The sequence below is a fragment of the Anolis carolinensis genome, unplaced genomic scaffold, assembly GCF_035594765.1.
Source record: "Anolis carolinensis isolate JA03-04 unplaced genomic scaffold, rAnoCar3.1.pri scaffold_9, whole genome shotgun sequence".
NCBI lineage: Eukaryota > Metazoa > Chordata > Lepidosauria > Squamata > Dactyloidae > Anolis > Anolis carolinensis.
The window spans coordinates 12850437-12864121 of record NW_026943820.1 but is presented as its reverse complement, the minus strand read 5'-3'; the positions used below and the strand labels follow the sequence as shown (position 1 = coordinate 12864121).

Here is a 13685-nt window from a genome sequence, read left to right as displayed (position 1 = left end):
TTTGACACAATTGTGTGGAGGAAGCCAGTCCAATCCAAGTGGGTAACTATGCGCCTTTCACTTGGGTGGAAACATGATTAAATTACGGAGCGGCCGGCTTGCTTGAACACCACTGAAGCCACCAACGTTTTCAATTATGCCGAGGGGAGCCCGCTGCTCCACAAAAGGCTAAAGTTTCCTTCTGCTTTCTCTGCAAGTGACAGGTCATTTTGTCTCCATCATCTGTAGCGCTGATAGCAATTACAGGGAATTTGTTCCATTAGGGAAGTTTCTTCCATTTTAGCATGCCCTCTTGTAAAAGGAATCAGTTCTGCCAACAGAGCAGCGGATTAATATTTGCCAATTGATTCCACAGCAAACACTTTTTTAGCGGGGGGCGGGGGCGGGGAGAGACACAACAATGCCTTCACCGCAGCTTAGTTGCAACTGTTGTGCTACTTTTGTAAGTGCAAAGGAAAGAGTATTTGAATGGAAGGAGAGCAGAGGGAGGTTTGTGTGTGTATGTCTCTATGTGTGTGACTGTGTGGAATTATTTCTCTTCTGAAATGTCGGGAATAAAAGGAATAGTGTCATGTGATTTGTAAGGAAAACATCTTGAATTGTGCTATTGAAGACTTTCATGGCTGGAACCCCTGAATTGCTTGGGCTGTTTAGCCATGTTCCAGAAGATTCTCTCCTGACGTTTCACCCACATCTATGGTAGGCATCCTCAGAGGTTGTAAGGCCTCTTGAAACTAGGCAAGTGGGGTTTATGTATCTGTGGAATAATATCCAGGGTGGGAGAAAGAACTCTTCTCTGTTTGAGGCAAGTGTGAATGTTGCAATTGGCCCCCTTGATTAGCACTGAATAGCCTTGCAGTTTCAAAGCCTGGCTCCTTCTTGCCTGGGGGAATCCTTTGTTGGAAGGTGTTAGCTGGTCCTAATTGTTTCCGATCTGGAATTCCCCCTTTTTAGTGTTGTTCTTGATTTACTGTCCTGATTTTAGGTTTTTTTTAAATACTGGTAGCCAGATTTTGTTCATTTTCATGGTTTCTTCCTTCTGTTGAAATTGTCCACATGCATGTGGATTTCAATGGCTTCTCTGTGTAGTATAACATGGTGGTTGTTAGAGTGGTCCAGCATTTCTGTCTTCTCATATAATATCCTTGGTCCAGGCTGGTTCATCAGGTGCTCTGCTATGGCTGACTTCTCTGGCTGAGTTAGTCTTCAGTGCCTTTCATGTTCCTTCATTCGTGTCTAGGCAATGCTGAGTTTGGTGGCCCTAGTGAATGCTGCTAGAACATGGCCATACAGCCTAAAACCCCCACGCAGCAACCCATTTATCAATCGTACTTTACCAGCTTTGTAAATAAAAGCTATTAGTTTGTAAAGTCTTTCACTTGCTCACTTGCTTCATGTTGGCTGATGATCCTGTCGAGACCCTGGTCGATCTCTATAACACCGAGATGGCAAGGGCTCTTGACTCGATCACCCCTGAATGCCCCCTCCCGCTTCGCAGAGCCAAGTCGGCTCCTTGGTTCACTGAGGAGCTGGCTTTGATGAAGCGGGCGAGGCGGAGACTAGAGTGCAAGTGGCGGAAGACTCAGAGCGTCACCGACCGAACACGGACTAAAGCCTCCATTAAGGCCTACTCCGTGGCGTTGCAGGCAGCCAGAAAAACTTTCTCGACTTCCCGCATCGCATCTGCAACAAATAGACCAGCAGAGTTGTTCCGGGTTGTCCAGGAGCTCCTTCATCCTCATGAGGTGGAGGAGCCCCTTGACAACTTGGTCGCTCGATGTAGCGAGTTCGCGCATCATTTTGCAGATAAAGTCATTCGATTGCGCTCCGACCTGGACGCCAATTTTGTTACAGCGCCAATTGAGGTACCTAGTGCATCTGTTGAGTCAGCTTTGATGGATTCGTTTCAGCTTGTTCGGTCTGATGACGTGGACAAGATCCTTGGAGCAATGAGACCAACCACTTGCGCTCTAGACCCTTGTCCTACTTGGCTTATAAAGCTTGCCAGGGGTGGGTTGGTCGATTGGTTTTTGAGGATTATCAATGCCTCACTGGAACAAGGGCAATTTCCATCCAGCCTGAAACAGGCAACTATTAGACCGATTCTAAAAAAGGCATCCCTTGATTCCTCGATTCTATCTAACTACCGACCAATTTCAAACCTTCCATTTTTAGGCAAGGTTCTGGAGCGAGTGGTGGCCTCTCAACTCCAGGGATTCTTGGATGACACCAATTATCTTGACCCATTCCAGTCTGGCTTCAGGCCTGGTCATGGCACTGAGACGACTTTGGTCGCCTTGATGGATGACCTCCGCAGAGAACTTGACAGGGGGAGTGTGTCCCTGTTGGTTCTCCTGAACATCTCAGCAGCTTTCGATACCATCGACCATGGTATCCTTCTGGGGCGGCTCTCGGGAATGGGCCTTGGGGGCACTGCTCTACAGTGGCTCCAGTCTTTCCTGGAGGGTCGCACCCAGATGGTGAAGCTGGGGGACACCTGCTCGGACCCCTGGCCTTTGACCTGTGGGGTCCCGCAAGGTTCTATTCTTTCCCCCATGCTTTTTAACATCTACATGAAACCGCTGGGCGAGGTCATCCGGGGTTTTGGAGTTCGGTGCCATTTCTACGCAGATGACACTCAACTCCACTACTCCTTTCCACCTACTTCCAAGGAAGCACCTCGGATCCTAGACCAGTGCCTGGCCGCTGTAATGGGTTGGATGAGGGCCAATAAGCTGAAGCTCAATCCTGACAAGGTCCTCCAGGTCAGTCGTAAGGTCGATCGGGGCATAGGGTGGCTACCTGTGCTTGATGGGGTCGCACTCCCTCTGAAGGCGCAGGTCCGCAGCTTGGGGGTCCTCCTAGACTCATCGCTGTCACTTGATGCTCAGGTGTCGGCAGTGGCTGGGAGGGCCTTTTCACAGCTAAAGCTAGTGCGCCAACTGCGACCGTACCTCGAGAAGTCTGACTTGGCCATGGTGGTCCATGGTGGTTACCTCAAGGATGGATTACTGTAACGCACTCTACGTGGGGCTGCCCTTGAAGACGGTCCGGAAATTGCAGTTGGTACAACGGTCGGCAGCCAGGTTACTAACTGCAGCTGCTTATAGGGAGAGGTCAACCCCCCTGTTTAGGCAGCTCCACTGGCTGCCAATTATATTCCGGGCCCAATTTAAGGTGCAGGTTATTACCTATAAAGCTCTAAACGGTTCGGGACCTGCCTATCTTCGTGACCACGTCGTCCCCTATGAACCCACCCGGTCGCTGAGATCTTCCGGGGAGGCCCTCCTCTCACTTCCACCCTCCTCACAACTGCGTTTGGTAGGGACGAGAGAGAGGGCCTTCTCGGCCGTGGCTCCCCGACTCTGGAACTCCCTCCCCAGGGAGATTAGGTTGGCTCCCTCTCTATCTTCCTTCAGGAAACAACTGAAGACTTGGATGTTTCAGCAGGCTTTCGGAGATACAGTTATTAATTAATCAGCCCCAGAGGGTTTTTAATAATATATCCTGTATTTATTACGGTCTTGCCTTTTATGTGTTTTTAATGTAATATTTTATCCTGTATTGTTGTTTAATTGATATATTGCATTACTGTTTTATCTGTTTTATATTGTGATTGTATTATGTTGCTTATATTTTGTTTTTGTGTTGTTTGGGCCTCTGCCCCATGTAAGCCGCCCCGAGTCCCCATGGTGGCGGGGTATAAATAAAGCTTTTTTTAATTTATTATTATTATTATTATTTATCGATATTGCTTAAACATGATTTAAAAGGAAATGCCATATCTAAGAATTTGAAGGTCTTCTCATCTAGCAAGTCTCTACATGGCCTTTACATCCTGTCTTTAAACATAAAACATATAGTTTTAGTTAATGTCCCTCTCTTTGGTGGTTTGCTTATAACAAATTAACATACTATTTCTTAAAGACCTAACATTTTAACATCAGACTAAGACAATGGGGAAAAAACAAAGAAGTGTCTCTGTTACATGAAATATATGTGATAACCAGAAAAAGAACAGAAGTAAGAAAGAAAAATGGCTGAAGCCAATAACTTTCATACAAATAGGCTTCTGTGGCACATGCATTGTAACGTGAAAGTTGTCCTCTTGATCCCTAATTGTAAGAGAATGCAGAGATCCATGGCAACACACACTGTGTCCTGGAAATCTGAATAGAAATATTTTCTGCGGCTCAATGGACAGAGTACAATTATATTGGATTCAAACAAAACTTTTTGCAATGCTATTATCCTCACAATTATGTTTGTTACTTGACGGCAGTGCCTAGGAGACCTTTCACTGAGACACATTTTATGGAATTATATTATCTATCTATGGTTAACTACACTTGTTGTTTTAAATAAAAGAAGTCCTAATTTCACCCATCCTCCGCGAAATATCTCTTACAAGTTTACATTCAAAAGGGCCTTGCCTACTAGAGGTCTGCTGTCAGAGATCTGATTATTTTATCCCAATCTTTGAACGCCAACCTTTTATTCAGATAGTTCCTGGCCATGTGCCTTTCCTTGTTGTATAGCTCTTCTGTGCCCATTTTCCCTCTATTAAGATTATTAGAAGCCCCTTTCAGAATTAGCTTTCTGTTCTTTCATTTTCTCTTTCCCTGGCAGTCCGAGCAAGCTGAAGCACCTACATTGGAACAGGCTTAAACATACAATCACATTTGGAGCTTGGAGAACGAGCAGAGCACCGCAAGTCTAAGAAATTTGCAGAGAAACTCTAGTTGAACAGGCAACAGCTGAGATCAAAGGGTAAAAAGGCTCCCAGGCTGGATCTCCACTGTCATATAATCCCGTTTCTGAATCCGATTATCTGCTTTGAACTGGATTATATGAGTCTACACTACCAAATAATGCAGTTCAAGGCAGATAAGTTGGCTTTAACATGGCAGTGCAGATCCAGCTTCAGTGTTGAGTCCTGTTGTGTGGACAACGTTGTTGTTTCTTGTCTTGAGACCTGACTCTGCTGCTTTTCAGACTAACAGCATTTGTGACCCTGGATTGTGATATTTGGCTTTTATTTGTTCTGGACTTAACTCTTGTTGCCTCACCAGCTTGACCTTGGCTACTTAGACTTTGGAACTTGGCACTGGCTCATACCTATTTGTTTGTGGTCTGTACTTCTCTTATTCTGGCTTGACTTCCAAGGATTCCTGAATTTGGGCTTCTCTGATATTGGACTATTGATTTTAGCTGATTCTCCTGGTGTTTGTTGAAATCTAATCTTCTGACAACGTGGCTAAGCTAGCAACAATATTCTGATGACATCCAGAGACTTCTAGTCCTTAAGGTGGAGAAAGAAAAGGTAAGCAAAGGCACCACGTGATGACCAGGAGCTCTTCTGGAGCTCTGTGGCCATGTGGCAGTGCCGATGGGTAGAAGATAGGTAAAGTGATGGTCTAGCAGGACAGAATCAGTTTTGGCCCTGTCTGGACTGTTTGGACTCCACTGTGCCACTGCAATGGGATGGAAATGGAGAGTGTGACCATCTCCAGGGGCAGTCCAAAGTATTGCTACTCTGGATTTCCCCTGGATTATGTGTTATGTGTAACAAGCTCCTAGTTTCTCAGAAAAGGATGGAGAAGCACATGCAAAGAATTCTCTGGCTTCTTTCATTCTCATTTGTGCAAGGATTTCTGTACGAGAAGGATGCTCTGACATTTATGTGATGTCTCATGGGCCATGTAGTCCCGTTCCTAGTACTTGTCATGCAGCCAGATCCCAGGGCTGAATTTCCAAGCCCTGAATCTGACTTCATAACATAAACATGCGAGCACCTGGCGGGAGAAGATAAAATGAGCCTGGGAACTCAGGGGTGAAAGTATAAACAATTATAATTGCTGTAGTGTGGGGGGGATAGAAACCTTGGTGGAAATGTGATCCAGAAGGTGGGGTTTGATGATGATATTTGCGTGTGATATTACGTTGCATCAGAAGTGATAAAATTAGATGTATGTAAACATTAGGTCATTCTCGACTTTTCCAAAGTCATGTATTCTTCAATAAAGATTGTGTTTGAGAGCAGCTGTCTTTGATCTGCGTTCAGACTGGTCCTTTGAAGTAAGCCTGACATTAAAGTCGAGAATCCCATTTCTCACCCTCCTGCGGAATTCGCAGTGAAGTGATAATGAGCGAGGAAGAAGATCAAAGCCCAAATGAGGCAGAGAGGCCTTTGCAAGGGGCCCGGCCGAAGAGGGAAGAGACGCTGCAAGCCATAGCTTCCTCTACGGGGTACCCCAAGCCGAACGGCGTGACCCAGAGAATTCCCAGGCTCGGAAGAGGCGTCTCTGCGGCTGCAGAAACCAGTTGGGGATCTGGAGGAAGTATGCCGGAGACCGTGGCCCTGCGGTTATCCATCCTGGAAACTAATTTATCCAGGCTGTCGGAAACCGTGGGGAGATTGGTGCCATTATTGGAAGAGAATCTCCAGAAGGAGGCCAGCCGATATGGCGCCGAGAGAGAACCAAGCAAAGAAGGAGATTGGAGCCAGAGGGGCCAGCGGGCGTCAACGCAGAGCCCCGTGGCGGCAAGGGACGAGGGAGATGAGGAATACTGGCAGGAGCTGCAGTTCCGGGACAGCATGGCGCGAGAAGTGGAGCGTCAGCGAGCCCTGGGGACCCTGAGGCCGCCGTCTCCAACAGAGCTCCCAACCCCCCGAATGGGCGTCGGGGTGGAAAGGCCACTGGGGCCAGGGATCGGGTCCAGTGGATTCGCAGACGAAGGCGGAGAGGAGCGGGGGGTCCAGGAAGAGGAGGAGGATGTGCCGTACGACGAGGAAAGGCGAGATGAGGGGGCTACAGCTAGGCCAGTATGCGGATGGGCGGAAGAGCCGACAGCGGCGGCAGACTTCCAGGAGCAGCGCAGAATGACCACCGGAGTGGGGCGCGGCGTGTTCCAAGGAGCCGCCCGAGGAAACCTGATGCAACCCTTCCCCATGCCGCCCAGACAACATCAAAGGGCTGCAGAATGGATGCCTAGAAGGGAAGATCTCAAGCTGGAATACGGAGGGGAATCAGATGAACTGAACTTTTTTCTAATTAGCATTAGAGGATACATGGAAGACAACGCACACACATTTCCCTCCGAAGCAAGCAGGGTTCGAGCCATCGGCAACACACTAAAGCGAGGAGCGGCCAGCTGGTATGTGCAATTGCATGCCAGACGCGACCCATGCCTGAGGTCAGTGCCCCGCTTCCTCGCCGCACTGGAGAACCGGTTCAGAGACCGGCTAGAGCAATTGAGGGCTCGAGACCAGCTGAAAGGAATAAAACAGAGGGACAAAACGGTGCCCGAGTACGCAGAGGAATTCCTCCACCTCGCGGAAAGGGTACCGGAGTGGTCTGAAGTAACCAAAGTGGAACTATTTAAAGAGGGACTACGCCCCGAGATTTTCAGCTGGGCAGCGCACAGAGACGACCCCGAGACGCTCCAGGGATGGATTCAACTAGCGGGGCGCGTCGAATCCACCCTGGCCCAAGTAAAGCGCGTCAGGAGCAGCAGCGGCCAGCAAAGACCGGTGGCGAGAGGTCGAGGAGAAACGAGGAAGCAAGAAAGACCCGGAGGGAGGCCGGGGATTCCCTCCAGAGGAGACGACAACAAACCTAAACCGGGATGCTTTGTATGTGGGAAGACGGGCCACCGAGCAGCGGAATGCTGGGCCCGGAAGGGGGAGCCGCCAAAAGCCCCAAAGCCCAAGCCAGCAACCGGGAGGCGTGCGGAGGAGGAGGTGCAGGCCCCAGAATCTTCGGAAAGATTGGTGAGTCGGGACAAACGCATGATAGTAGTACCAATTTGCCTCTCGGGGCTAGAAAATCGGGCCACCTGCAAGGCGTTTGTAGACTGCGGGTGTTCTAGGAACATTATAACCCCAGAATTAGCAGGAGCGCTGAAATGCCAGCAGATGGCACTTGACTCCCCAATTGCATTTTCGCAGCTAGATGGATCAGTCGCTGCTGGGGAAGTATCTACAAAGGAATTACGGGGAGTTCCATGCAAAATAGGCAAATGGGGAGGAAGAATATCCTTTGTGATAGCCCCTATTGCCACATACCATGTAATATTGGGGATACCATGGCTCGAACAAGCAAATCCTGAAGTAGATTGGAGAGGAAAAAGCTTAGCATTTAAAGAACAGCAGATGCAATGGGAGATAAGCAAAATTGCAGAAGAGGAGGACGAGGAAGACGAAGCAGGGGAAATAGACCCACAGCTATTGCCACCTGAATACAGAGACTTTGCGGATGTTTTCAATCAGAAAGAGGCCAGTAAATTGCCTCCCAAAAGAAATATAGAAGTAGGGATTGAAATAACCCCAGGAGCAGACTTACCAAAACCAAAAGTGTATCCCATGTCTGTGCAAGAGAAGGAGGAATTGAGAAAATACATTGATAAAAACCTGGCTCGAGGCTTCATTAAGCCATCTAATTCTCCTCTCGGGGCTCCAGTGTTATTTAGGAGAAAGAAAGACAATTCCCTAAGATTGTGCATTGATTATCGAAATTTAAACGCAATTACCAAGGACAATAAATACCCTATGCCCTTAGTCAAGGATTTAATTACCGTATTGAAGAAAGGGAGCATATTTACTAAACTGGATTTAATTGAAGCGTATCATAAATTAAGGATCAAACCGGAGGATACTTGGAAAACCGCATTTTCCTGCGCATTCGGCCATTTTGAATACGAAATTTTGCCTTTCGGGTTAAAAAATGGAAGCGGCTGCTTTATGCAGCTTATAAATGAAATACTACACCCGTTATTGTACAGAGGGGTGTTCATATTCCTTGATGATATCTTGATCATTTCTGAAGATAAGGAAAAGCACGTAAAATTGGTCCGGGAAGTTTTGCAGAGACTAAGAGAAGCAAAGCTGTACGCAAAACTGTCCAAATGTGAATTTAATAAAACTCAAATTGACTTTCTGGGATATCGGATGTCTCCAGAAGGGTTAGCTATGGATCCAGCTAAAGTAGCAGATGTGAAAGAATGGGGAGTGCCTCAAACAAGGAGGCAATTACAATCATTTCTGGGGTTTGCAAATTTTTACAGACCCTTCATAAAAGGCTTTGCACAAATAACCGCACCCCTTACAGAACTTTTAAAAACAAAAGGGAAAGGGGAGACAGCAAAAGTGAAAGCTCCCGGCGCCAAACTGAGTTGGACGCCAGAATGCCAAAAGGCATTCGAGACCTTAAAAGAATGCTTCACTGAAGGACCCATCCTAAAACACCCTGATATCAGGAGCCCTTTCATAATCCATTGCGATGCCTCAGACTGTGCGTACGGGGCAGTGCTATTGCAAAAGGATCAAAATGGGAACTTAAAACCCTGTGGATATTTGTCACGGAAGTTCAGCGAAACTGAAAAAAGTTGGCCAATATGGGAAAAAGAGGCATTAGCCATATTAAAAGCCTTAGAATGCTGGCGACACTTCCTCGAAGGAAGCGGAATCCCATTCGAAATTTGGTCTGACCATAAGAATCTCCAGTATTTAAAGTCTCCTAGAAAATTGTCCCCCAAACAAATCAGATGGGCGCAATACTTCAGCAGATTCGATTTCCAATTAAAGTTTTTTCAAGGGAAACAGAATGTCTTGGCAGATGCTCTTTCACGCATGCCTCAACACGAAGGCCTAACCACAGCAAAGGAGGGGACAATATTCTCTGACAAACAATGGGGCTTAGCTGTCAGGACAAGAGCACAAACCCAAAAGGAGGACACGGCTTTTGTCGAACTCGGCGGGGAAGATAACTGGGGAAATGAACTAAAACAGTCTTATAAAGGAGATCAATGGATCGCGTCCAACGCAGAAAAGGGGGACCAGAAGGGGGGATTTTGGTTTGTAAACAAGAAACTGTATATCCCAGCAATATTAAGGATTAAGATTCTGCATCGTTTTCACAACAACCAGAGCGCTGGTCATACAGGAATTACCAAAACAACAAAGGCAATAGCAAAACATTGTTGGTGGCCAGGAATGAGGAAGGACATAAAGAATCATGTTGTCCAATGTGATGATTGTGCCAGAAATAAATCGGGAGGAGGGAAGCCTATGGGATTGTTACAGACAGTAGCGGAACCTACCAGGCCTTGGGAATGTGTAGCTATGGACTTTGTGGGAGAACTGCCAGTCAGCAAAGGACATCGTTATATTTGGACAGTATTAGACCTGTTTTCTAAACAGGCCCACTTTATAGCACTGACGAAGCTACCATCGGCTGAGAAACTAGCTGAATTGTACATAAACCATATTTACAAATTACATGGATGTCCAAGTAGAGTAGTCAGTGACAGAGGAGTACAATTCACAGCAAAATTTTGGGAAAAATTCTTGGAAATGCTAGGAGCAGAAAGGAGTTTAAGTTCTGCTTTTCACCCCATGACAAACGGGGCGGTAGAACGTACTCAGCAAACGCTTGGGCAGTTCCTTCGAATGTACTCTAACATGAGACAAAATGACTGGTCTAGGTGGTTGGCGTTTGCGGAACTAGCCTTTAATTCAACTATACATTCAGCAACAAATAAAACCCCATTTGAAGTAGTTTACGGGTATGAAATACAACCTTTACCCCAATTGCCGAGGTGGACAGAAAATGAAGGGACAGAGGCAGGGAAATGGAAAACGCAAATGATGGAATGTTGGAATCAAGTGACTGCATCGTTAAAAGAAGCACACAAAAAGTATAAAACGTTCGCAGACAGAAAGAGGGTGGAAGGCGATAAATTAGATAAAGGAGATCTAGTGTGGTTAAGTACCCAAAACATCAAATTGGGGTTACCGTCAAGAAAACTGGGCCCCAAATATATTGGACCATTCAGAATACAGGGTGTTATCAATGAAGTGACTTTCCAATTGGCATTGCCAAAAAGTTTAGGGAAAATACACCCAGTCTTCCATCGCAGCTTGCTGAAAAAATATATGGGGACTTTAGACAAAATGGACCCATAGAGTTATTGTTTGATTTGTTTCAGGACTATGGTGAAAGAAGAACCGAAGAGGAGGACGAAGAAAACGGGGGCGCCATGTCATGCAGCCAGATCCCAGGGCTGAATTTCCAAGCCCTGAATCTGACTTCATAACATAAACATGCGAGCACCTGGCGGGAGAAGATAAAATGAGCCTGGGAACTCAGGGGTGAAAGTATAAACAATTATAATTGCTGTAGTGTGGGGGGGATAGAAACCTTGGTGGAAATGTGATCCAGAAGGTGGGGTTTGATGATGATATTTGCGTGTGATATTACGTTGCATCAGAAGTGATAAAATTAGATGTATGTAAACATTAGGTCATTCTCGACTTTTCCAAAGTCATGTATTCTTCAATAAAGATTGTGTTTGAGAGCAGCTGTCTTTGATCTGCGTTCAGACTGGTCCTTTGAAGTAAGCCTGACAGTACTATTGTGGCAGACGAAGAGGAAAACTTGGGTTTCCCACCGATTCAGCCAGAATCGGAGCCCTTGCACCTGCAGGATGTTTGCCCTCAAGAAGTCAGCCAAACAAGCCTTGGGCAGAATTCTCCCCCGTTCTCTCGCAAGGATAATTATAATCGAGATAGAGGCGCTAGGGAGGCGAATCGCCGAAGCGCCAGAATCGCTGCCAGACAATTAGCTGATTAAGCCTGTTTCCCTTGGGAAATCTTAAGGAGTCATGCATCTGGACACAGTCTGGGTTTCACTTCTTGTTCCCCAGGGAAAGTGTTCCTGGGCAGGAAAACAAGATCCTATATAGGTGTTTACCCGCAAGGAGATCCTTGCGGAGTCAATTCGTCAGCTTCAGGAGTGAGATCGTGTGTGGACTACGCTACTCCAGTTCCTTGTTTCCAGGACCTTGCCACGGACCTTGTTCTAGTTCCAAGCCAGCCTTGTTCCCCGGACCTCGCCACGGACCTTGTCCTTGCTTCTTGCTTTTTATTGCCTCGTATCAAGTCTTGTTTGCCAAGAATCTAGTTTGTTTCCCAGCCTTGTTGTCAAGCTCCATTGGACTAAAGGACCTTGTCATTTCCCCACACTTTGCTTGGCAAAGTGTGTGTTTCGGTTTTTGGATTATAACTTTGGACTCTAATATCACATATTGGACATTATTTCCCTGGACTATATTTGACCTTTCCTGAAAGGTCTACTTCTGAACTATATTCTTCACTTGTTTTTATTGACTTCATATATTCCTTTAATAAAGATATTAGATAGATTCTGGTCTCTGTGCATGGTTATTGGTGCTCTGCAGCCTGGGTCCTGACAATTTATTGCACCATGGATTATACACAGTGATCACAGCTAATCTAGATAGATTCAATCCCTGTGGCCTTACCTTCGAGGGAGATAGTGAGGATACGGGATGACTATAAGCTGAGAGTTTGGAATGATGGCCGTCCACTCCTGTTTTCTTTCAGACTGAAAGAGAAAAAGAAAAACACTTGGGGAACGTTCTGCAAGCTCATCCCAATTTTCACATCTTAGACTGAATGATATAGCCAAAGCAAAATCTTAATATTCTCAGAAAACTAGCTGACATGATATGGCTATGTTTTGCCTCCTCCCTGAAACCAAACCCTCCTCAAAAAAGAGTTGAAAGGGCTTTACTAAATGAATGTTGATGCCATTCTTGTAAGTACTTAGTGATACTTGCAGGGAAAAAAGTTCATCCCATTCCACTGAGTTTACATACACAGTCATTTCAGCCTGAGAGTCAATACTGCAAATGCTATTCTCGGGGTGAAAGCCCACCAACATGCTGTCATTGTCCTACGCTTCTGAGAAGAGTTCAATGCGAGTTCAAACAACACACACATTTATGCTAAAAAAACCCCGAAAGTTCCTTGAGAAGAGTGGTTTTTGACGTACCGTTTCACCCAGCGGACGAGGAATGCCGACATACAAATGATCAAGGAAATTGGCACTGCGGCCCAAGCCCAACACATTATATGGCAGCTGGAGGGAAAAGTGGGCTGACTGGCTGAGCTGTCCAGCTAGAATGCAACGAAAAAGAAGCGAAAGGAAATATATTGCTTAATGCCTTCAGAACAATACTTTTAAAGAAAAAAATCAGCCTAAATTTATGAAAACCTTTTGGCATTGTTATCACCACAATCATCATCATCATCATCAGTTTATATAACATTTTAAAGTGTTCAATCCATTTCATAAACATTATCACATACGTCATTCTATAAGGTAGGTCGGTACGAATATCTCCATACTGTAGATGATAGCCAGGATCTACCACGAAGATTATATTTATTTCACTAGAATCTGCTGAGAGTTATCAATGTTAGCATACAAATATTCAGTAACTGAGAATTGGCAAATATGCTTTCTTTTTAAAAGAAATATCACAACCCCCTCCCTTCTAGAATCACTTTAACCCACAGCCATTTCTTTCCCCTCCACTATTAGATCATGCATCTGATCAGGTAAAAGGAATCTGTAAATAAAATCATTGCGATATATTTTGTAAACAACCTTGTTTCGTCTCTCCCTTCCAGATCCTCAGTGTGTTTATAGGTGGATGGCACTGGGATTAGTTATTGTTCAGCTTCTGCCTTGCCAAAGTAATTGCACTACTTATGAGGGCTAGTACTTTGCATTTTTGTGTACCTTCAACTCATTTCCAACTTATAGCGGCACTAAGGTGAAGCTAACATGGGGTTTTCTTGGCGGAACTTGTTCAAA

The 13685-nt window shown here is 45.8% G+C and overlaps 2 protein-coding genes across 2 annotated transcripts in view; one reads left to right on the top strand and one right to left on the bottom strand.

Annotated features, from left to right (window-relative positions):
* Positions 1–13685, bottom strand: part of itfg1 (integrin alpha FG-GAP repeat containing 1) — a 157564-nt gene that overhangs the window by 14345 nt on the left and 129534 nt on the right. Inside the window, exons 15-16 of the mRNA XM_003222926.4 lie at positions 12858–12982; positions 12325–12407 (exon numbers count right to left, since the gene is read on the bottom strand). Coding sequence (XP_003222974.2) covers positions 12325–12407; positions 12858–12982 — 208 coding nt within the window. The remainder of the gene's footprint in view (positions 1–12324; positions 12408–12857; positions 12983–13685) is intronic.
* Positions 1–13685, top strand: part of LOC134293686 (uncharacterized) — a 72579-nt gene that overhangs the window by 24499 nt on the left and 34395 nt on the right. The window lies entirely within an intron of this gene.